Source organism: Pan troglodytes, chromosome 2, assembly GCF_028858775.2.
Source record: "Pan troglodytes isolate AG18354 chromosome 2, NHGRI_mPanTro3-v2.0_pri, whole genome shotgun sequence".
NCBI classification, from domain to species: domain Eukaryota; kingdom Metazoa; phylum Chordata; class Mammalia; order Primates; family Hominidae; genus Pan; species Pan troglodytes.
Window position 1 is genome coordinate 42,358,547 of NC_086015.1, and position 25,192 is coordinate 42,383,738.

General features: G+C 48.0%; 1 protein-coding gene across 7 annotated transcripts in view; it reads left to right on the forward strand.

The window, feature by feature from the left end:
- XYLB (xylulokinase) overlaps nucleotides 1–25,192 on the forward strand; it is a 105,614-nt gene that overhangs the window by 7,125 nt on the left and 73,297 nt on the right. For 4 of the 7 annotated variants that reach the window (XM_009445187.4, XM_016940725.4, XM_016940724.4 and 1 more), the window contains exons 3-14: nucleotides 6,446–6,515; nucleotides 9,043–9,123; nucleotides 11,307–11,393; nucleotides 11,716–11,844; nucleotides 12,924–12,989; nucleotides 14,301–14,373; nucleotides 16,171–16,289; nucleotides 18,756–18,837; nucleotides 20,565–20,605; nucleotides 21,247–21,362; nucleotides 22,219–22,334; nucleotides 23,020–23,093. In XM_009445187.4, coding sequence (XP_009443462.1) covers nucleotides 6,446–6,515; nucleotides 9,043–9,123; nucleotides 11,307–11,393; nucleotides 11,716–11,844; nucleotides 12,924–12,989; nucleotides 14,301–14,373; nucleotides 16,171–16,289; nucleotides 18,756–18,837; nucleotides 20,565–20,605; nucleotides 21,247–21,362; nucleotides 22,219–22,334; nucleotides 23,020–23,093 — 1,054 coding nt within the window. The other 3 variants (XM_024355410.3, XM_024355412.3, XM_063806703.1) reach the window with 3 other exon arrangements.

The following is a 25,192-nucleotide window of genomic DNA, read 5'->3' on the forward strand; positions in this document are numbered from 1 at the left end:
CAAAAAAAAAAAGAAGTCCATCTTTACCTCCATGATTTGAGATGTGAGCCTTATCATGTGCTTCTTTCTGTGTTCACTTAGGTCCATTTTTGGGCTTTTGTTTTTGTTCCATGGTTTAGTAGATCTGTTCATAAGCCAGTAACACATTGTTTCAATTATCCCAGCTCTGTAATATATTTGTTTGTTTGTTTATTTACTTTTGAGTTGGAGTCTCGCTCTGTCGCTCAGGCTGGAGTGCAGTGGCACGATCTCGGCTCACTGCAACCTCTGCCTCCTGGATTCAAGTGATTCTTCTGCCTCAGCCGCCTGAGTAATTGGGATTACAGGCGCCCGCCACTGGCTAATTTTTGTATTTTCAGTAGAGACGGGTTTTTGCCATGTTGGCCAGGTTGGTCTCTAACTCCTGACCTCAGGTGATCCGCCTGCCTTGGCCTCCTGAAGTGCTGGGATTATAGGTGTGAGCCATTGCACCCAGCCTGTAATATGTTTTAATATCTAGAATTGTTGGTCCCCTCTGTTTGTTTTTTTTCCAGAGTTTCCATGGCTATTCTTGTTCTTTTTCAATATGTACTTCAGAATCAGCTTTTCAGGTTCCAGAAAGCCAAATTGTTAATTTTTTTTTTTTTGACATGGAGTCTAGCTCTGGAGCCCAGGTTGAAGTGCAGTGGTGTGTTCTCTGCTCACTGCAACCTCCACCTCCTGGGTTCAAGCAATTCTCCTGTCTCAGCCTCCCAAGTAGCTGGGACTACAGGCACATACCACTACACTTGGCTAATTTTTGTGTTTTTAGTGGAGACAGGGTTTCACCATAATTGGTGAGGCTGGTCTGGAACTCCTGACCTCAGGTGATCCACCCACCTCGGCCTCCCAAGGTGCTGGGATTACAGGCGTGAGCCACCGCACCCAGCCTGTTGTTAATATTTTTATTGAGATCATATTATCTTTATAAATTAACTTGGCAGAATTGACAACTTTATGAGATTAAGTCTTCCTGTCTAAGCACACGTTATGACTTTCCATTTGTTCAAGTCTTCTTTTGAATACTTCACATGTGTTTTAATATGTTTAACATACGGCTTTTGCTCACTTTGGTAGATTGCAAAAATGACCACAATACTCCACCCATCCCTGTACCCACACCCTTTGCAATGTGACTGCAATTCCTCCCATCAAGGAGTCGTTTCCCTACCTGTTGATTTGCTTTATCCAATAGAACAGGGGAAGTGGCATTGTGCCAGTTCTAAGCCTAAGCCTCAAGCAGCCTTATGTGCTTCTGCTGTCATTCTTGGAACTCTGCCTAGCCACCAAATGAACAAGCTCAGGCTATACTGCTGGAGAGTTGGACATATGTGGCCTAGTTGCTCCAACTTCTTCACCTAAGAGCCAGCCAGCCCCTAGCTACTGTTAGCTACCTATGAAGCAGAGCCTTCTAGCTACTGTTAACTGACTGCAGATGTATGAGTGAGCCCAGCTGAGCCCCATCCAATGATAGCAAGTAGAATTGTGAGCTTAATGGTTTTGAGCCACTAAGTTTTGAAGTGGTTTGTGACAATGCAGAAATTACCCAATGTAGATAATTATTTTTAAGTTTATTTCTAACTTTTTTATCCTTTTACTACTGTAAGTGGGGAAGGGAGGTTTCTAGCAGAAACTTATCAGCTGTCTTCCAAACTCATTTCCCTTTCTTCCTAGGCACTCTCCTGCCTTCCTTGTAGTTATGTTCAGCCATGTGACTGAGTTCTAGCCAGTGGAATATAAGAAAATGTGATCAGGCCTCTAAAAGACCTAGTCCATCAAAACCTCCTTCTCTGACTTTTCTCCCATTTTCTGGCTGATGTGGGTGTCCAGAGCAACCTTGGAAGCACATGTGGAACATGATAGAGCCACCATCAACCTGGTTCCTGAATGACTGCATGGAGCAGAACTCCCCACTCCCCACTCATGTTCCTAACCACCTACCGATTGTGCTTTACATGAGGAGAAAGAAACTTCAGCTGTATCAAGCCATAGAAATGTGTTTTTCCTTAACTAATATAATTTTTTCCCTCATATCCTTTTTTTAAAGAAAATACTGGGGCCAGGTGTGGTCGCTCACGCCTGTAATCCCAGCACTTTGGGATTACAGAGGCGGGCACATCACGAGGTCAGGAGATCGAGACCATCCTGGCTAATGCAGTGAAACCCCGTCTCTACTAAAAATACAAAAATTTAGCCAGGCTTGGTGCCGGGCGCCTGTAGTCCCAGCTACTCGGGAGGCTGAGGCAGGAGAATGGCGTGAACCTGGGAGGCAGAGTTTGTAGTGAGCCGAGATAATGCCACTGCACTCCAGCCTGGGTGACAGAGCAAGACTCTGTCTCAGAAAAAAAAAAAGAAAGAGAAAATACTGTTTCTATTGAAATGTAATTCACATACCATAAAATTCACCTTTTAAAATGTACAATTTGATGGTTTTAGTATATTCAAAGAACAATATCACTATCACCACTGTGTAATCTTAGAACATTTTCACCACCTGGAAAGGAAACCCTATATTAATTAGCATCCACTGTATAGTCCCCCTCCTGCCAGTAGTGGCAACCACAATCAACTCTCTATCTCTGGATTTGCTGATTCTGGACATTTTGTAGACATGAATATATATAATATGTGACAGCCTTCTTTTACTTAGCATAATGTTTTCTTTTTAAAAAATTTTCATAGCTTTTTGTTTATTTCAAATACCAACTTGAACCAGATACTTGGCATAATGTTTTCAAAGTTCATCCATGTTGTAGCGTGTCAGTACTTCATTCCTTTTTGTGGTTCAGTAATATTCCATTGCATTGATATATCAGAGTTTGTTTTTCCATTCAACTTTTAGACATTTGAGTTGTTCTGCTTTTTTGCCATTGTGAGTTATTCTGCTATGAACATCCACATATGTTACGGATTGAATTGTGGCCCCCCAGAATTCATATGTTGGAAGCCTACCCTCATCATGACAGTATATTTGGAGGTGAGGCCTTTAGGTAGATAATTAAGATTAAATGAGGTTGTAAGGGTGGGGCTCTAATTTGATAGGACCGGTTTCCTTATAAGAAGGAGAGACACCAGTGCTATCCCACTTCATGCGCAGATGCACAGAGGAAAGGCCTTGTGAGAAGGTGGCTGTCTGCAAGCTGGAAAGAGAGCCCTAACCAGAAACCGAATTTGCTGGCACCTTAATTGTGGACTTCTAGCCTCCAGAACTGTGAGAAAATAAATGCCTGTTGTTTAAACCATCTAGTTTATGGTATTTTATTATAGCAACCTGAGCAAACTAATACAATGTATACGTTTTTGTGTGGACATATATTTTCATTTCTATTGGGTATATTACCTAAAAGTGGAATTGCGGGGTCACATGGTAACTCTATGTTCAACATTTCGAAGAATTGCCAAACTGTTTTCCAAAGTGGCTGTACCATTTTCCATTCCCACCAGTGGTAGATGGTGCCTTTAGTTTCTCTACATCCTTTTTTTTTTTTTGGAGATGGAGTCTCGCTCTGTCACCCAGGCTGGAGTGCAGTGGCGTGATCTCGGCTCACTGCAAGCTCCACCTCCCGGGTTCATGCCATTCTCCTGTCTCAGCCTCCCTAGTAGCTGGAACTACAGGCGCCCGCCACCACGCCTGGCTAATTTTTTGTATTTTTAGTAGAGACGGGGTTTCACCATGTTAGCCAGGATGGTCTCGATCTCCTGACCTTGTGATCTGCCCGCCTCGGCCTCCCAAAGTGCTGGGATTACAGGCGTGAGCCACCGCACCCGGCCTACATCCTTGCTTAACATTTATTATTGACTGTCTTTTTAATTACAGACGGCAGCCATCCTAGTGGATGTGAAATGCAATCTCACTGTGCTTTTGATTTGCATTTATCTAATGGTAATGATGTTGAGTATCTTTGCCATTTGTGTATCTTCTTTAGAGAAATGTCTATTAAGATCTTTTGCCCTTTTTTAAAAAAAACTGTGTTATTTCTCTTTTATTATTGAGTTGTAAAAGTTTTTTTTAATGTATATTCTGGATACAAGTCCCTTGTTAGATATGCGATCTCAAAATTTTTGTCCCATTCTGTGGGTTGTCTTTTCACTTTCTTGATGATCCTTTGAAGCAATGTTTTTAATTTTGATAAAGTCTAATCTTCCTACTTTTTTCCTTTTGCTATTTGTGCTTTGGTGCAGTATTGGTTAGGTTTTGGTATCAATTTTATATTTACTTCACTAAAATAATTGGAAAAATTTTCCTTCTTTTCAGGTGCTCTAGAACAATTTAAATAGTATTAGAAATATTTGCTATTTAAAGGTTTGGTATAATTTTTCTGTCAAACCATTTGGGCCTGGTGCTTTTGGGGCATGGGGTGGCTCTGGTCTTCCTTCTTAGCTGGAAATGCCAGTTTTGTTTTGTGTGTGTGTGTGTGTGTGTGTGTGTGTGTGTGTGTGTGTGTGTTTGAGACAGAGCCTTGCTCTGTTGTGCCCAGGCTGGAGTGCAGTGGCAAGATCTCAGCTCATTGCATCCTCCGCCTCCTGGGTTCAAGCAATTCTCCCACCTTAGTCTCCCAAGTAGCTGGGATTACAGGTGCCCTCCACCATGCCTGGCTAATTTTTGTATTTTTGTAGAGATGGGGTTTCACCATATTGGCCAGGTTGGTCTTGAACTCCCGACTTCAGGTGATCTGCCTGCCTTGGCCTCCCAAAGCACTGGGATTATAGGTGTGAGCCACCATGCCCAGCCGAAATGCCAGTTTTAAGTTGTTAAATACATGGCAGAATGTCTGGTTACAGTTTTTATCTGTTTTGTGAAGGCAACATTTTTTGGTGAGCTTTTATTGTCTGTAGTAAAATTTTGTTGCTCTCTTCCTCTTTTTCCCTAGTAGTATCTTTTTAAAAAATCCATATTATTGAGTATAATTTATGTACAAAAAATGCCATCCATTAAAAATGTATAATTAAAGGTACTTTGCCAGATATAGACCTATAGCTGTGAAACTACCACCGCAATCAAGATACAGAATGTTTATATCACCCCCCAAAAGATTGCTTTTTTCCCCGCTTACCGAGACAAGCTCGGTTGTGGAGACTCCAACACACCGGCACTAGAGGAATGAAGACAAAGACCCAGAAATAAAGTGCAGTGTGGGAATCAGCTAAAAGCCTTTAGAGCTGAGAGCCACAAACAGAGTTTTGCCCACATATTTATTGACAGTAAGCCTGTGATAAACATTGTTTCTAAAGATTATAGATTAGCTGGAAGCATTCCTTATGGGAAACAAAGCATTCTTTTCAAGAAGCAGAGAAACAGGCTGTGGCTGATTATCTGCAGCAGGAACATGTCCGTAAGGCACAGATCGCTTATGCCATTGTTTGTGGTTTAGGAATGCCTTGAGTGGTTTTCCGCCCTGGGTGGGCCAGGTGTTCCTTGCCCTCATTCCGGTAAACCAGCAACCTCCAGTGTGAGTGTCATAGCCATCGGGAACATGTCACATTGCTGCAGAAATCCTGTTTATGGCCAGTTTCTTTAAGGCCTGTTTATGACAGGCTTAGGGCCTGTTCCCAGCACCCACTAGACTTAGACAACCACTGATCTCCTTTTCTCAGTATAGATGAATTTGCGTCTTCTAGTCTGTTCCTATATAAGTTATAATTGTGTACATATGAATAGTTCATATTTTTTCTTGCTCTGTAGTATGATAGCATAAATATACACCACGATTTATCTGTTCACTTGTTTAGGGACACTGGGTTGACTCCAGTTAATTATTACAAATAAGTCTGCTATGAATATTTGTGTACAAATCTTTCTATGGGCTTAGACTTTCATTTCTCTTGGCTGGATACTTAGGAATTGAATGGCTAGATCACATGGTTATCTAATAGCATCTTGGTGTGGATTCTGAGCCTGGTTTTCTCTTTCCTAACACATAGTTAAAAGGGTTGGATTTTATCAGATCAGCTCTTTGCACTAGAGTCTTCTAGGGGTGAGGTGGGTGGGGAGAGGGTTCCAGTCAAACTTCCAAAGCCTGTAGTCCAAGGACTTGTTGGTCTGTTGTGATAGTAGAGACACTCTTCCCTCCGACGCAGCATCTCTGTGTGGCTGCCCCTCCTCTACCTCTCCAAACCTATGGGGCTTGAGAGGGATTTTATAATCCAACACTGCACTCCCCTAGGGTGAGCCTTTCTTATCTAGAAGGCTTCTTTAGAAGATGCTTCTGAGAATTGCCACATCTGGGCCACTCTGGGCAATTTGCCTGTCTTCTCTTTCCATCTTTGCAGCCCTCGTGCCTGTTCAATCAATAGTTCCCACTTGGGGTTGGGGAAGGTTCTCCTTCATCTGGACATTTCCAGAGTCATCCACCATAGGGTTTCTCCTGGCTTTGCAATGGTCTGCCTGCCCTGAGGCTCTGGTCTACATTCTCTGTTGTTCTTGCAGGACTCAGGGCGGTGTTCATGTGCACAAGGATGGGCTGACGGTCACTTCTCCAGTACTAATGTGGGTCCAGGTAAGCGCAGGGATTCCTGTTCTCCTTCTATCCCCAGGCTGTCTCACTGGCAGACTCGGTGATTTGCTAGGAAGTCCAAAGGTGGCAGCCAATGAGAGCATCTGTTGACACCAGGTCCTCATGGGAAAGTGGAGTTGGCATGACTCCTGGGATCAGGCTCAGCCTCAGCTGGTGTCAACACTCCCAGGCTCAGAGGACTTACAAAAAACTTCCAGGTACTGGAGCTACAGCAGATGGCAAGTCCTGCCATTAACCACCTTTAAAATACCACAGAGCAAATCTTTTCCAAACATCTGCAGTCAGGCCCTGTGGCCTCCCTTGTACCATGAAATATACAAACATAGACTGGGCATGGTGGCTCATGCCTGTAATCCCAGCACTTTGGGAGACCGAGGCAGGTGGATCACCTGAGGTCAGGAGTCAAGACCAGCCTGGCCAACATGGTGAAACCTTGTCTCTACTAAAAATACAAAAAATTAGCCGGGTGTGGTGGCCCATGCTTGTAATCCCAGCTACTCAGGAGGCTGAGGTAGGAGAATCACTTGAACCTGGGAGGTGGAGGTTGCAGTGAGCTGAGACCGCACCATTGCACTCCAGCCTGGGTAACAAGAGTGAAACTCCATCTCAAAAAAAAAGAAAAAAAAGAAATACAAACATAGCCCTTAGGGTCTTAGTGCTCAGCCTCCAAGATCCCTTAGCTCCCTAATCACCTAGAATGGCAAGTTATGGCCTGGCCAGTCAGACTCATATCAATGCCAAGCCAGGCCTGCCTGCTGAGGATCAACAGGAAAGGAGAATGCCTGTAGCAGGATCTGGTGACCTAGGGGGCCACAGGAGCAGGGATGTGGACAGCATAGACAGGCGTGGTAGCTCCAGGGGCTACCTCATCATATGCTGCAGGGTCCCCGAGTCCCTGAAACTGGAGGCCAGCTAAGTGTGTGTCTTCCAAAAGCTTTTTTCAGTCCTCCAATACCTATCTAACCAATTCCCTATATTAAATTCTTTTTGTTAAAAATAACTGGTATGATTTCTTTTTTATTGGTGTGACCCTGATTCATACACTGGAGAATTGGGGTAAAGGATGGATTTTATCCAGATAAACTGGCTAGAATGTACTTCAGAGGGGGCTGAGCCAGACCAAGGGGCAGAGTGGGAGGGTTGGGGGTTAGAGACAATGGTCAGTGTCAGGAGGTCCCAGCGATGATGTCGAGGGCATCTCATAGGCCAAGGCCTTCACCTGGGGAGGTGAGCAGTGGGTGAGAACTAGGCTTGGGGGCAGGGCCAAGGTGATTTCTGATCTGACGCAGCCTCCAGTACCAAACTTGATCCTAGCTCTGCCAGCCCCTGCTCCGGCTGCACCCCACTGCCTGCCCAAGGTTTGATGGGCACAGATAGAGATGGCAGCCACAGCCAGGGCCGAAAGAAGCCCTCGCAGCAAAGGCTGGGGGTGGTGGAGTCAGGCAAAAGTGAGAGAGTCTTCTCTGCCCTCAGGAAAACACAGGTCAGAGTGAATCTCTAATTCCTGCCATGAAATCTTAGGAGGGTGGTGCCAAGCTCTGCTGGGCACCACCATCCATCCCACTCACTGGGTTTTGCTAGAAAGGAGGGTCCAACCAGACAGTGGAGGCTGGAATAGGGGCCTGGAACAGGTGGCCATCATCTCTATCCACTCCCTCCAGCCTCTGGCTCCTGGACACAGGGAGTCTGGGCCTGATGCTTTGCTCTCACGGGAGCTCTCTCCTTTGCTCTTCACTTCCCTGTTGCAGTGAAGTCAGATCACTAATATAGAGGGTTGAAAATGCAAATAAAAGAAGGCAAAAGTTGGCTGCCTTACTTTGTTAGTTTTTGAGACAAGGTCTCACTGTGTTGCCCAGGCTGGAGTGCAGTGGTGTGATCATGGCTCACTATAGCCTCAATCTCCTGGGCTCAGGTATCCTCCCTCCTCAGCCTCCTGAGTAGCTGGGATTACAGGCTCATGCCACCACACCCAGCTAAATTTTTCATTTTTTGTAGAGATGGGATCTCATTATGTTGCCCACACTGGTCTTGAACTCCTGAGCTCAAGTGATCCTCCTGCCTTGGCCTCCAAAAGTGCTGGGATTACAGGTGTGAGGTGATGGCATGCACCCGTAGTTCCAGCCACTCGGGAGGCTGAGATGGAAGGATCACTTGGGCCTGGGAGGTTGAGGCTGCAGTGAGCTGAGATTGCGCCATTCCATTTCAGTCTGGGAACCAGAGCGAGACCCTGTCTCGAAGAAAAAAAAATGGAGAAGTAAAATTTGAGGATTGGTGGTTTATGATTCCATTTATTTAAAATATTTTTAGCATAGTTGACCTTTTTATTTGATTGATGCCTACTTGTTTAATTAATGTACTCTAGTGCTTACAAATCCCAAGTCATGAGTTTCTTCATCATCTGCCCAGAGTACTCTGCTGTAATGGCAGGCACTTGCGTTTCAATTCTGAGGCTTGCGTGTCTGATTCAGTGGTTCTGTACAGTCATGGTGGGTTCTGTTTTTCTTCTTAGGCACTGGATATCATCTTGGAGAAGATGAAGGCTTCGGGCTTCGACTTCTCTCAAGTCCTAGCCTTGTCCGGGGCGGGCCAGGTTTGTTTGCAGCAGACTCTGTCTGCCATGTGAGGGTGACTGTCCTGGGCAATGGTGTGGGTGTTGAAGAGATGGCAACCCTTGGATGGGGAGCGGCTCATTCTTGACAGCCACTGCACAAATTTCACTGTGAATAAAAATCCCTACAACTATTTTACCTTGGAGACTGTATAACTTGTCTTGTTGCAAAAGGATCTGAGACAGTTCTTAGGAGTAAGTATTATATAAAATAGGACGCTTGGTGAGAGAACTGAGTTCCTCTGAAGGGGATGGAGGAAGCAATTGACATGAATTTATTATGACTGCTTGGGGGCACCACAATTGCTTTTCTATTTCCTGAAAGTAAAAGCAAAGTCAAAAATGATCCTAATAATGATAGTAGTTTCAGTAGAAGGAAGAGTATTAATAATGATGTCAGAGGACATTGACTGAGCACTTAGTGCATGCCAGATACAACTCTGAGGCCTTTCCAGATGTCATCCAACTTAATCCTTATGATTCTACAGGGTGGTGCTGTGGAGTGCTTGGTACACACTCAGGGCATACTGTCTGGGTTTGATCCCTGGCTCTGCCATTTACAGGCAGTGACCTGGGATACGTCATCTGGCTTTCTGGTGCCCCTGTATTCTCATCTGTCATAGGGTCATTGTGAGTGTAAGTACATAGCACAGTGCCTCCTATTAATACGCAGTAAACATTATTAAAGCTTGGGCTTCTGTTATTATCGTTGATATTTACATGAGGCACGGAGAGGTGATGTCACTTACCCAAGATCACACAGTGCTGGGAGTGGGAGTCAGGACCTGAGTCTATCTCATCCGGTCCCTTGGCTGTGCTGGGATCACTTTTCTCCATGCTGGATTACTGTATTTTCAAATCCTCACTAGGATGTAACTAATTTTTCTGAAGATGCTTCTTCCTCCATGACCTAACAGGAATTTATTGTTTTGGTTCTTGTTAAACACAACAGAGATTCCCTGGGTGATCTTGTCCACTTCTCTCTCCCGAATCCCAGGCCTGGACACCCATCTCCCTCCTAGCTAATCCCCGACCCCCATGGCTGGATATCCCACAGATGCCTCAGACTTAGCATGTCCCAGACTGAGTTCTGTCTCCCTTCAGACCTCCTCCTTTCTGGGTTCTCTTTCTCAGGGAATTCTCCCCATCCACCCAGGGCACAACTCAAGTGTCATCCCTGCCTCCTCCGCCTTCCCACCCCACATCCAAGGGTCCTCACGTCCCACTGATTTGTCTGTGACTCTTGACTCTACCATCTCTTCTCCAGCACTATCTGCTTGTCATTCTTCTCCAGGTCTCTACCGCAGCCTCCTTGCCTCCAGCCTACCTTCCCCGTGACTCCCACAAGCCCTTCATACATTCAGCTCTGTGCACGCCACTCCCCCTGGTAATCCAGGGTTCCTACCACCTCCAAGATAAACCCCAGCCTCCTGAGCATGGTTTCAGGCTCTCAGTGCTCAGGCTGTCCCCTCTCTCTTCAGCCCATCACCCACCCCTGACCCAGCCTCAGGCCCACTGCTTAGAATGCCACTCATCCCGGGACTTGCCTGGCGCCCCTCACCTGCAGATTCTCTGCATGCAACACACACTAGGAACATTTCCTGATACTCATGACCACTTCCACTCATCTGTACCCGAGTTGGTTAGGTGCCTCTGTTCCCACGACCCTGTCACTGCAGCTCCATAGGGTTTTGTAGTTGCACATTTGTGTCCTTTTCCCTGGCTCGACTCCAGTAGCCTGAAGAATAGGGACGAAAGTATCCTATTCATCTGTCGCAAGCCTGGCATGATCTATGTGCTTAATAAATGTTCATTGAATGAATGAATGAATGAATGAATGGGGTGAGTGAATAAATAAATGAATTTCAGGTAATATTACAAGCAATGTCTTTAAATGCAGTTTTACAAAAGGCATCAAAATCCAGACCAATAATTAGTTCTTGGACCTTTTCTATAAGTTGTAGGGTAGACAGGGCAGAGTTCCTCCCCATTTTCTTAAAGTGGAAACCAAGTCCCAGGAGGGTGATGAGCTCTGTGACTAAGAAGTGGCAGGGGCAGGTGTGGAGCCCAGTTCTTTGGCATGTGGTCTGGGGTCTTTCTGTGTCTTCAGGAGGCTGTGACACCGGTGTGTGGTCATGTGACCATGTGCTTGGGTTTCCCAACAGCAACACGGAAGTATATACTGGAAGGCTGGAGCCCAGCAGGCACTGACAAGCTTATCACCAGACCTCCGGCTACACCAGCAGCTGCAGGTAACTGTGGCTACGTTGTGTGAGTGTGAGAAACTTCTGCAGAGTCCCAAGTCCTGTGGGTCCTGAAGCCTGCTCATCTCAGTGTTGCAGCTGTGCTCACGCGCCCTCACCAGAAGAGCTTTCAACCTCAGGCTTTTGGGGAGAGACCCCACTGGGCCAGTTCTAAGTTACAGCACAAAGGGCTGGCCCATGTGTCTCCAACCAAGGTCACCTGGGAAGAAGCGTCATGACTGCCGTGATGGGCAGTGTGACCGCCAGCCCTGGGGCAGATCTGCAAGTCAGCGGATGGAGCTTAAGCCTGTGCCTTTGCCCTCCTTCCCAGGACTGTTTCTCCATCAGCGACTGCCCGGTGTGGATGGACTCCAGCACCACAGCCCAGTGCCGCCAGCTGGAGGCTGCTGTGGGTGGTGCTCAGGCTCTCAGCTGCCTCACGGGGTCCCGTGCCTATGAGGTAGGCTGAGGATGCAGGGGGGTGCAGGGGGTGGTCTGGTTGCAAGCTCCGGAGGCATAGTGGGTGACCTGCCTCTGGGGGGATCACATGAGGTCATGGAGGTGTTGGCCCTGTGGAGCCAGCAACAGGCACTCTGGCCCCTGGGTCCTGATCCAGGCCACCTGCCGCCCTGTGTGTTCCCAGGCCAGGCTGGGTGTGCACATGGCTGTGCTCCTGACATGGAGGTGCTGTGCGTGGGGGTGAGGGTACCCCCTCAATGAGAAGGCACCTCCTATCATTGTTTGTAACCCGGGGATTACAACAGGACTTATGTTTTGGGTAGGTTTGAAGCTGAAAGAAGTCAGTGCATGTAAGGCACTTAGTGTAGTGCCTGGCAATGTTAAAAAAAAAAAAAAAAAGGAAAAAAAATAATAGTGTCTCTGTTCCACAGGTTCAACCTTGTCCCCAGGGGTGATTGTGATTAGGCCAGCTTGGGTCACATGACCTCGCTGGAGTAGAAGTTTTGGGGATAGGGCCAACTCTACTTGGGCCACCTGAAATAACAATATGTGGATGGGGAAAATACCCCGATCCCTCATCTGGTGCCTTGGTCAGAACAGTCACCGTGCTGTGTGAAGAGCAAGGGTTATTCACTCAGGGTTGCCCAGTCCTGATGTGGGAGATGCCCTCCAGGAAGGCCCAGAAGTTACTCACTTCTCTATCCTGTGGGTGCAGAGCCATTGTTTACTGCCTGAGTATTTGATTACTAAGGACATTTTAAGGATTCAAAGGCTAAGATCACATTGTTCAGTAGATATCAAACAGATTTAATGCTTATTTTTAAAATATTTAATTATTAGAAACGAGGTCTCACTGTGTTGCCCAGGCTGGACTCCTGGGCTCCAGAGCTCCTCCCGCTTCAGCCTCCTGAGTAGCTGGGATTACAAGCGCACACTACTGTGCCTGGTTGGGGCTTACTTTTAAAAGCTTTTATGGTACCTACTCCTATCCAGAGCATGCTACATTAAACTAACTTTGTGGAGGTAATTATTCATTCTGTGTAGGATTTGGTTTCCTAAGAATTTATATTCCTTTTCCAGCGTTTTACAGGAAACCAAATTGCAAAAATTTACCAGCAGAACCCCGAGGCCTACTCACATACGGAGGTTGGTTAAATGTTCCTGTTTGATTGAAAGTCACAGTTGAATTCTTTTCATAATATGTTAGAATAGATACATCTTACGCGCAGTGACTGAAAACATTGATAAGCAGACATTAACAAATGATATATTTGATTTGCTTTTTTCTCATTGTCAGGACATTTCCAAAGAGAAGGGGAAGAATGGAATGTGGGAAAGAGAAGTCAGGGGTTCTCCTGACCAGAAGGGTGAGGGTGAGGGTCCAGGTGGGAGCACTGGGGACTGACGTGTTCCTGAGACCACCTGAATGGAAGATCTGGGTGTCTGAGCAGGCTGTGTCTGCTCACTTTCCTATGTGGTTAACGCAGGAGGGCTACCAGGCACATGATTGGCATAGAGTCAGTGTTTTCTTTGGAAATGTATAGGACTGGGCATTTGTGTCCCCAGCTGTGGCCCTTCAGCCAGAGCCTCTGTCACAGGAACCCAGGTTCATTCCTGGCTCCACAGTTGCTGAAGCCAGCACTTGTTGCTGCCTGAGAAACAGCCCCACGCCCTGGCTAGTGATTTTCATCTTGTGATAAGGAAACGATCAGCTCACATTAAACCAAAGCACCTTTTTAATCTTAGAAATTAACATGTGGTTTATTATTTAATGATTTGAGGTTCCAGATTATTCTGCAGCATTAGCCATTAATGTAGGCTTTGGGTGGAGGGGTGAAAACCCTCCCTAAATTCTGTGTGTGGAATGAAGTTTGCCTGACAGAGGACAGGAGGTGATAACATTCTCTCCACAGTTCCAAAGGCCCATGATTCTCATGTGGAAGTACAGACCCTTAGGGTGGCATTGAAAATCCATCATCTATTTCTCTGGCTAGTGCTCAGAGTCTGTGGCTTCTGAGGAGCCAGCTTTCCTGAAGCCCTGAGAGTGTCCTGGTTAGTTCTGAGGCCACACATCCACTTCCCTTGTAACCAGAAGGAAATGCCAAGGAAATAGAGGAAGGAAATCAGGGCACACATTCCCCAGCATGTGGATTCCGGATGGAAATGCAGCTTCCCTAAGCCCTTTCTCATAGGGCTTTTGGTTTTTGTCTCTTTTGAACTTGGCAGTTTTATGGCCCATCAGAAACTGTAGAGAATGAATGCTCTCCCGAGGAGTCTGCTCATGGTATTCCAGCTGCTCCTATCTGAGATACACAGTCTCCACCATTACTTGGGCCTTTTGTTCAAAGTTTCCACTTCCCTCTCCAATTTTTTTTCATGCTGTGTGTGTGTCAGAAGCATTCAGTAGCGTAGGGTATGTGGAAGTGAGGCACCTCTCACTGTTTCTTTCCTTTACAGAGAATTTCTTTGGTCAGTAGCTTTGCTGCTTCCCTGTTCCTTGGCTCTTACTCCCCTATTGACTACAGTGATGGTGAGCCTCGGGGTATGGGGTGGGTGCCTGGGCAGTGTGCATGTGGCATGTGGGTGTGCAAACAGTGGGAGCCCCACCTACCCCGAGTGGGTGCCAGTCTTGTAGCCCTGTCATCTGTTGCCAGGAAGGAAGTGTATTCATTATCTTTTACCACATAACAAATGACCCCAACACTTAGCAGCTGAAGACCACCATGTTTATTTTCTCACCTAGTGTCTGAGAGTCAGGAATGCGGGGGCAGCTTAGCTGGGAGGTACTGGTTCGGGATCTCCCACAAGGTGGCAGTCAAGCTGGCAGCCGGGGCTGCAGTCATCTGAAGGGTTGACTGGGGCTGGAGGATCCATTTCCAGCATCATGCACATGACTACGGGCAAGAGGCCTCAGTTCCTCACATGTGGCTGTTAGTGACACTGCAGAGAGGGAGGGAGGAGACAGAGGCCAAGCAGAAGCTGAGGAGTCTTTTATACCCTAATCTTGAAGTGATGTGCCATCACTTTTGTCTCATCTTACTGGTCACACACTAGGTACGGTTGACCCAGTATAATGTTGGGGAGAACCTCACAAGGGGTGAACACCAGGAGGTGGGGATCAGTAGGGACGATCATGGAGCCTGGCTCCTGCAAGGAGCTATTAAAGTTTTTGTTTCACATTTGGTGAACTCATGAGATTTGTGAGCTTCTAGAATCAAAACCCTGAAAAAACTAAATTGCAGTTGATGCCAGTGAGGAGGGAAAGCTGGGAGGAGGTTGCTGCAGGAACTCTTGGATGAGCCTAAGTGTGAGAAGAGTGTGGACAGAATGGGGGTAGAGAATGCAGGGCAGGAGCCCAGAGCCGTGGATATGGCTTCAGAATGGAGCCTGGGATGCTCTGAGCCTCGTGGGAGTTCATGGGAAGTTTTCGAGGGCTGTTGTATGCCAGGCTTTATTCTGGTTTCAGGAGACAGAGTGACTAAGGAGTGCTGTTAAGCTTCCCTCACAATCTGGAGGAGGAAACAGGGTTCCCTACAGCTAGTTCTGTAGAACTCAGACAAGCAGAACAGTCAACTTGGAGTAGCCTGCATGTCCACCCGTTCTGCACACCTGCCACAGAGCTGATAACCGCAGCAGCTGTTCTGGGGGGCATTCCAGAGGTTTACGTTCCTTAGCCACAGCTGGGCCCTCCACTCTGCCCCCCTTCACTCACCTGAGATGTCACCTCCTCATTTCACCTGGGCAGGTGACACCATCAGCATCCCAGCCCACCTCTGTCTGCCTCCACCTTGGCCCAGTGGAGGAGGAGGTCTCTCCACCCATGCTCTGGGTTCCCTGTCCTTTCCCATCCTCAGGGAAGCCTTGGGAGAAGGAGGATGTTTTAGGAAAGAGCTAGTAGGTTGATCTCAGTGACCAGAAGGAAGTTTAGAGGACTCTGAGACCTTTCCTTGAAAAGTTAGATGAGATTGAGAAATCCCTGGGGGCTGACCTGGAAACCTAAGGGACGTGGAGAGTGGTTCCTGGTCAGTGTGTTGCTGCTAGTTCCAGGCCCCCTGGGAGGTCTTTGAGCAGCAGATTTCCAAGCTAACTGTAGTGTTCGAGTTGATGAGGAATATTTGGAGGAGGTGTGGTGCCGTGTGTTTCCAAGGGCCCCTCTTGTCTCTGGTTCTCTGGTTCTAGGACAACACAAGCATATATACCTTCCATGAAGAAAGAGCTCCAGGTACAAGTTGCGGCAAGAGAATTATCTGCTCTGTGCCAGATTTGTGCATTTTCACAAAAGGTCCATTTTCAAGATTGTCTGTTGTTTGTTTCCTTCCTTCCTCAGGTTCTGGAATGAATTTGTTGCAGATACAGGATAAAGTCTGGTCCCAGACTTGCCTTGGTGCCTGTGCACCTCATTTAGAGGAGAAGCTTGGCCCACCAGTGCCATCATGCTCAGTTGTGGTAGGTCTCCTTTCTGGTGATGTGGCTCATTTAAGAGCTGGCAGCTACCAGGGAAGCACTGTAGCACACACACACACACACACACACACACTGCACACACCCTTATTTGTTCACTCGCCCACAGGCATACACATGCAGGGTCTTCAGTTTAGCCTAAGATGTAAGTCAGTGTCTGGATCAGTGCCTTGCACACAGTAGGTGCTCAGGTACATGCCTTATGGTCAGTGGGACTTTGGAAAATTCCACTAGAAATTTATTAGAATAGGGATAAAAATGGCAGGTGATTGCATAGCTAAAGAAAAAGTGCACAGAGTGCTGAAATTCTAGGGACTACTGATGAAGCTTGAAGGAGGCAGCCTTGGGGAAAATAGAAATACCAGCGGGGCTGGCACAGCACAGGCCCTGGCACTGGACAGCATGGGACTGAATTCTGGTTCTATCAGCTTTGTGACTTGGTTTCCTCATCTGGAACAAGGGGAATGATGCTATTCATCTTACAGGGCTGTTGTGCAAATTAGATGAGTTAATACTTTTAAAGCACTTAAAAAATAGTGCCTGGTCCCACAGGTAATGGGAAAAACATTTACCCATCACAGCGGCCCCACCCATTTGCAGTGGACACTGGCTGTGAATGCCCTGGGGTGTTCTACTTGGCCAGCCCTGTTCTCCATTGTCTTGTGGGGACAGTGGAGTAGAGAGAGAGAGAAAAAGATCTGGGTGCCGCCCCTGGGGCCCTTTGGTGGGAAATGCTTACCACAGAGCCAGAACAACCAGAAGGAACTCTGGGTGGGACAGAGTGCTGGTGTGAAGAAGGGACAAGGGCACCCTGAGGCCTGGAGGGAGTCGTGTAACTGGGAATCTTGGGCCATGTGGAGGAGGGGCTGCTGTGAGGACTTCGCATTGGGAGTCTCAGCCACAGAAGCACTTTTGTTTTCTTTTCAGAGACAGAGTCTCACCTTGTCACCCAAGTTGGAGTGCAGTGGCATGATCATAGCTACTGCAGCCACCAACTCCTGGGCTCAAGTGATCCTGCTGCCTCAGCTTCCTGAGTAGCTGGGACCACAGGCTTGCTCCACCATGCACAGCTAATTTTTTTTTTTTTGAGACAGAGTCTCGCTTTTGTCACCCAGGCTGGAGTGCAGTGGCGCAATCTCGGCTCACTGCAAGCTCCGCCTCCTGGGTTCACGCCATTCTCCTGCCTCAGCTTCCCGAGTAGCTGGGACTACAGGTGCCCACCACCACGCCTGGCTAATTTTTTTATATTTTTAGTAGAGACGGGGTTTCACCGTGTTAGCCAGGATGGTCTCGATCTCCTGACCTCGTGATCTGCCCGCCTCGGCCTTCCAAAGTGCTGGGATTACAGGCGTGAGCCACTGCACCCGGCCTAATTTTTTTTTATTTTGGTAGTGACAGGGTCTCACTATGTTGCTTAGATTGGGCAATTTTGCCTCAGTCTCCCAAAGTGCTGGAATTACAGGTGTGAACCACCGTGCTCGGCCGTTTTTCTTGTATGATTCACACTGACATGCTGAAAACAGCCTCTGCCACCATGAGGCAGAATGTCAAAGCCAAACCATCAGCATCCAAAGTATGCCATGAGGCCAGTGCATGGAGCTGAAGGAAGAGCCATGTGGCCCTGTGGAAGCTGACAGCACAGCTTTCTGACCCGCTTTCTGACGCAGGTCAGAAAGGCAGAGAAAGGGCAGACAGAAAACAGCCAAGCCACCGGGACTGGTAATCCACACATGGCTTTTAGTTGGATGTGAAATTCAGAGCAGGCTTTGTTTGCCTTATGCGAGAACACATGCCTCCAAGAAGGAGCCTGTGCAGACAAGCAGCTTGAGGATCGGGAAAGAACTGACTCTGAAAAGGCATTTTCATTTGTCACATAGGTGTCACATGTGGGGGAACCACGCAAGACGCGTGTTTTTCGTCATCCCTCTTTTTGCAGGTAGTGCTCAGATAGCCCTCCCTGCACTCTGTCTTTTTTGGATTACTTTCCTTAGAACATTGCTCTCTGCACGTTCACGTCCAATTATTGTTAATCCAGTCACTGGGGTGATAGAGCGAGTGTGTGAGGCATTATCTGCTCCCATGAGTTTGCTTACTGGTGTCCTGTTACCTTTTTTTTTTTAATGCTATATCCAGAATTTGGAGCTTATAAAGCAAGCACAGGTTAGGGGTTGGTTTGTTCTCTCTACCTTAAATCTCAAGATCAGCAGTTTTTGAAATGACCTCATGCTCGTGGTTTCCAAACCTGCACTGGACTTCTCTGGCGATTTGTGAACAGGAGGGACACGCCCAGTTTGTGACAGGAAGTGATGTGACTCCAGGCTCTGCAAAAGATTCCTTCAGCTCTGGTGACCTGGAGACTGTAGCATTTTCGTGGCCTGAAGGGTAGGTGGCTGTGCTGGGCAGGCAGGATTTACCTCAACAGAGCACCTTTGCTTTATCCCCGTCCCTCAGGGAGCCATTTCTTCCTACTACGTCCAGCGCTACGGATTTCCTCCAGGATGCAAAGTGGTGGCCTTCACTGGGGACAACCCAGGTGAGTATCTCGGGGAGTTTCACTCTCCAGTGAGCCTGACTGGGTCCATACTGGATGTTTGAGAATTCCAGTCCAGCCTCTTGGTGAAACCTTCTGTGGTCATTCCTCACCACCCCCACCCATGCTGGATGTTTGAGAATTCCAGTCCAGCCTCTTGGTGAAGCCTTCTGTGGTCATTCCTCACCACTCCCACCCTGCGATCTGACTCCTTGTACCTGCCCCATCTTAGCTCCGACTCTGCCCTCAGGAGCTGGTCAGTCTGCTCTCTCTGGATGATAACTGCCCAATGATTATGGAAGGCAGTCGTGCCCACCCCATCCCTAACCTGTCTTTTCTGTTTTAAGATGAATAGCTCAATTCCTCCAACCCTTCCTCTAGGACATGGTTTTAAGTCTCTGCCCTGTCATCTGATCTGCAGCAATGACTTGTTTCTCGTCCAGACACCTCGTCTCCTTCCCTAGCCTCTTCTCTTCCTCCTCCTCTCCTCTGGGTAGCCCTGAAGCCACTCCTGGAGGGGCCCTTGGATCTCTGAAGGAAGGCCAGGTGGGCTACACTGAATAACACCCTAACTACTACCCCTCAACCTCACCCCCACCCCAGGAAAAGTAAGTCTTTTTCTAATGATCCACCAGATTAGGGTTACATTTAACAGTAACTAGAAAGGTTAATTTTAACCTTAATCAGAAAGATTAATTTCTGTCCTTTCAGTCTTCTTTCTGTGCTCATAAATAAGCATTGTTTCTTTTAATCAACCTGGGCAGTATCTTTCTCATTTTAACAGTTGTCTAGAGCTCAGTTGTCCCAGCATTTATTTCACTGGTCCCTGATGGATGGAGGGTGGTGTTGCTTCAGTGTTTGGGCAGTGCAAACGATGTTGAGATGCACATTCGGTCTCGTCTCTTTGTTGTTATAGGATAAGTTCTCAAAGGTGGGATTCCTAGATCCAAGGCTTCTGACACACACACTGCTGATTGAACCTCAGTGGCAGTGTTTGAGTGCACCTGTTCCTCACTCCCATTTCACCTTTATTCACATGTTGATTCACTCAGCATTTAGTGAGTGCCTATTATGTGCCAGGCCTTCCTTCAGCGCTGGGGCCCTTCAACAATCAAGGCAGATAAAGATTGCTGTTGTGAGCCAGGTGTGGTAGTGTGCACCTGTAGTCTTAGCTACTTGGGAGGCTGAGGTGGGAGGATTGTGTGATCCCGGAGTTCTAGGCTGCCGTGAGCTATGATCATGCCACTGCACTCCAGCCTGGGTGACAGAGTGAGACTCCACCTATATATCTCTTAAAAAAAAAAAAAAGATTGCTGTTGTGGGCTTTGTGTCTGAGGCAGGGCACAGAGAGTGAACATAACCTCACCCCCTTCTTTTCCATTACTGCCTTTGTCTTTCTTTGCTGTATATCCTTGGTGTCTTGTCTTGGCCTCCTTGATTCTCTGCACTCTCGGAAGTGCCTGACAGTGGAGGGATGTTTGGACCCCTTCAGGGAAGAGACTTCACAGCTCAAATCAGCGGCCCTGCTAACAGAGACTTCACCCCGTAACCCCTATGACCTTCTCCTCTTAGGGCCTCCTGAGCGCTCAGCTCCCCTGCTCCTGCCTCCACCCTAGGGTGTGGGTGGGGGTTGGAGGTGGGGGCTCTGCGCCTGCCTGGAGAGCCCTGTGGTTTGCTTTGTGGTTCCCATGTGGCCGCCAGCTAACCAGAAGCTCCCCTCCCATTCTCAGCGTCGCTGGCAGGCATGAGACTGGAGGAAGGTGACATTGCGGTAAGGCGACTTCCCACACCCATAGGCTCTTTCTGTTTCCACACTCACACCCACACTCTGATAAGTAGCAGAGATGCTGCTGGGACCCAGATCCCAGGGTCCCAGGGTCTGGGTCCCAGCAGGATCTCTGCTACTTATCAGAGTGTCTGCCGGTTCCAAAAGACAGTGGAGGGAGGGGATGGGGGCGCACATCTTTCTCAGAAAGTCATTGTTCTTTGCTAGATGGGCAGGACCCCTGCCTGCTTCACAGTGGCCAGTCTTAGTGCATGCAGTGGCAGAGGGTCAGATGTGGGGCCAAAGGGCTGTGAGCAGCGCAGATGAATAAGGAAGACATAACCCAGACATTCCTACTTCTAGTGGGAAAGTCATGTGGGGAACCAGCCATCACCCAAACCATTATTTAGATGCAGTTGTGGGAAATCAGCACAAAAGATCCATGAGATCTGCATCTGGGGAGCTAACTCCTGGCTCATCTGGTATGGGAGGGTCAGAAGTGGCTCTTAGAAAGTGGCCTTGCATCTGAGGTCTGCAGCATGAGTGAAGTGACAGGGTTAAGGTGGGTGGAGTACAGCGCGTCGCTGGCAGAGGGCAGCATGTGTGGGCAAAGCCCAAGGTGCCCACCTCTGCCTATCTCTCCTCAGGTCAGCCTGGGCACCAGTGACACCCTGTTTCTCTGGCTCCAAGAGCCCATGCCTGCCCTGGAAGGCCACATCTTCTGCAACCCGGTTGACTCCCAGCACTACATGGCACTCCTGTGGTGAGCTTGGGTGTTGGTTGGCACCATTCCCTGGGTGAGGAGGTGTGGGCAGGTCTGGCACCATCTTGAGGACCCCAAGTCATTCCACTAGCTCTGGAATGACTCCCTCCACTTTCCCAGGCTCTGCTGGGCAACTGAGACCCCCAAGGACTCACCAGCTCTTGCTGACAGCAGAGCTGGGTGGGGAATAACCCAAGACCCTGTGTCCTTCAAGCCCAGGTTCAAATTCTATCCTCACCAGCTATATCCTGTGTGACCTTGGGCAAACTCTGTAGTGTGGCATGTCTGAGCCACACTTTCCTCATGAGATGGAGAGGGTAAGAGCATTTACCTCACATTGTTACTGTGACCTGTCTGGCATGTGGTGGACCCTCAGCAAATGGCGGGAAGGACATCCTGCCTCCCGACGGCTCTCGTGGAAGGGACATGCTCTGTGCTCTGACCACAGGCCTTTGGAGACCTGTCCAAAGCTCCTGAGGGAAATGGTTTCTGAGCTCCTAAGCCCTAAGAACCATTAGAGAATGTGGCTAGTTAATCTAGCCCTCCCTGCCTCATTGTGCCCATGGTAGAATGTGCAGAAACCCAAGCTCCCTGTCTCTACCTGGGGCTCCTCTGTGTCAGCCTCCTGTGTAAATAGCCCAAGACAAGGGCGTTTCCGGCACCTCCCAGGGACATTCAGGGGCCTGAATCTGAGGAAGAGCCTCTGATACCTAAGTTTCAAAGCCTGCTGTGCACTGACTAGGGGTCGTGGTCCAGCCTGACCTGCAGTTCCTCTGCCTGAGTCTCTTCACTGAAACTCATGGGTCCAGTCAGCAAGCACCGGCTCCCTCCCTCAGAGCTATGCCCTCTTCTGCAGCTTTAAAAATGGCTCCCTCATGAGAGAGAAGATCCGTGACGAGTCTGTGTCCCGTTCCTGGAGCGATTTCTCTAAGGCACTGCAGTCCACAGAGATGGGCAACGGTGGAAACCTGGGTAGGCCAGTTGGTGATGCCCAGGCCTGTGAAGGGTCAGCAGCTGCCGGCTGGAGGGGCAGGGCCTGGGGCCCCATGAGCTGGGGGAGAGGAGGGCCGTGGAGAAGTCCAGGGGAGTCCTGTCTGTCTGCACTTCTATTCCACACATCCTACAAGCTGGTGTGGAACCCTGTGTTCTGAGCGAGGGTGGGGCTGTAAGGCTGTCCTTGGCTTCTGCTCTGAGCAGAACATCAGGCCATAGCTATGTCTTCTGTCCCCACCAAGCCCCTGGTGACAGCATCAGAGAGGGCAGCCTCTACCCTGGTGCATCCCCGTTCACAGCCTCTGCCCCAGGCACAAGGAAAAGTGCCCAGTGTCTGGGCAGGCCTGAGCAGGGAGGGTCTGTGCCTCCCTTGGTCAAACCTGTGTTGGTATTTTAGGATTGGCTGGGCAGCTGCTTCCTATTCCAGGCTGCCAAGTGAGAGCAGGAAGAGTTGTCTTTGAGAAAAGCTAGCTCAGGGCTCCCTGGTTCCCTTCTATCCTGTTGGAGAGAAGGAACTGAGAATATTCACAGGTCTCATCTGGGGGATGAAAGAGCCAGGGGACCCAGGGATATGGGGTCATTTTGTCCTGTTCTAAGTCTGTTAAGAAGCTGATCTTTTGTTTCTTGACTAATGATGGCTGATCTCTTCCTGGTTTTATTTCAGGTTTTTATTTTGATGTAATGGAGATCACCCCTGAAATTATTGGACGTCATAGGTTTAACACAGAAAACCACAAGGTACATGTGCTGTTGGTGTTGGAGTTACATTGGCTCCATTTGTGAGTGTAAAATTTAACAATTGCCTATCAAATTATGTTACTTTTAGGGACTTCATTCATTCACTCATCCATTAATATCATACACACTTGTGGTGTGCCAGGGTGCATTCTAGATCCTGGGGAATCTGCAGGACCTAAGACAGACACGGTCCTTTCCCTCAGGGAGGCATGCAGAAAACCTGAGAGTTCTCTTCCTATTTAACAAATGCTAACACTGTCATTGTGTATCACAGAACTTATTTCCTTGGCGAGTTTTATCCTATACCCATCAGGAACCCATGGATCTTGAGATCATGAATTTCCTCCTGGTTGAAAGAGCTGCTGAGCCCAGGAGGTACTAACATTTATTGAGCCCATTTGGTGCCAGGCATTGTGCTCATGGTTTTCTATACCTTCCTCATTTACTTTTCTTTCTTTTTTTTTTTTTTTAATTTTTTGAGATGGAGTCTCACTCTGTTGCCCAGACTTGAGTGCAGCGGGATGATCTTGGCTCACTGCAACCCCCACCTCGCGGGTTCAAACGATCCTCCTGCCTCAGCCTCCTGAGTAGCTGGGATTACAGATGCAAGCCACCACGCCTGGCTGATTTTTGTATTTTTAGTAGACAGGGGTTTCTCCATGTTGGCCAGGCTGGTCTCGAACTCCTAACCTCAAGTGATACGCCCCCTCCCAAAATGCTGGGATTACAGGTTTGAGCCACCATGTCCGGCTATCATTTACTTTTCAAAGCAATAGGCACTATTGTTCCTCTTTCTAGATGGAGAGGTTGAGACTCGGAGGCTCAGGCTAAATAATCTGCCCAGAGTCACAAGGTCATAGATGGTGGAGGGGGCTCAAACCCATTCCTCTCTGGCTCTGAAGCTGCTGTTTTCTTTCTCCTCCACAATGTGACCTTTCTCGGGAAGGATTTAGTTGGTTCTTGCTCCTCAAAATTGACATTGCTGCTAGAGAGTCACTGGAGAGTCATCACCACATTTTGGGTTGTACCTGAGAGATGTTTCTGACCCCAGTAAATGGGGGGTTTATGTAAGACACTCTGTCTGGAAACTGTAACTGTCAGAGTTGGTGTTGGATTCAGTGGCAGATGATGGCACTACATGTTGGATTATGAATGGAAAGCTTTGTATAAAGTAGGAAGTTCATCTCAATCTTCTGATGGAGGATCAGTTTGGTTTCTTTTGTTAGAGTGAGAAGCTATGCCTGTTCTCTTTCATGCATATCAATCCTAGATTTGTCAAGGAGAAAGTAGTGTTCTTCATTCATTCATTCAACCAGCAGATATGTATGATTGGTGCCAGGCACCGGGGACACAAAGGAGAACAAAACATTGGTGGCCCTTGCTCTCCAGAGCCTGCTGTCTAGGAGGGAGAGGGACAGTAGACGACTGAATGAGCACGTACATGAATGCAGCAGGTGCTAAGGCTAGGTGGCAGAAGAACAGAGTGCTGCAAAGGAAAGCAGCTGGTGGGTGGGTTGGAGACTTACCCTGGGTGGGGTGATCAGGCCTGGGCCTCTCTGAGAAGGTGGCCTTTAGGTTGAGACCTGAAAGTACTCAGGATCTCACCATGGAAAGAGTAGGATAGACTTTCAGGCAGAGGGAGCAGCTTGGGAACTAGAAGAAGGTCAGTAAGGTTAGAGTGTAGCTGTTTATGAGGGGGATGGCGGCAGGTTCTAGCATTGGTCTCAGGTGCCAGAGAAGCAGGAGTGAGCCTGGGGTTGATGCCCATCAGTGCTAGCTTGAAGGACATGCCACAGGGGTGGGATCTCAGCGTAAGCTCGTGGCTCTCACTTATCTAGTATGTACTGCATTTTCCAGGCTCTGTTGTCTAATCTGATCATTGCAACAACCCTAAAAAACGGGCGCCACTATTACCTCCGTTTTGTTAAGAAAAAGAATGATAGCAAGACTAATGTAACTTATTGAAGATTGCAGAGCTGAATGGTAGACAGAACTTGAACTCTCAGCTGCCTGAGACTAAGTTCTGTAATGTCTCTTGACTCTTCAAAGTGACATGCATGTGAGGCTGTGAGCTTGTGTGCTTGAGTAGTGTGTTTGTG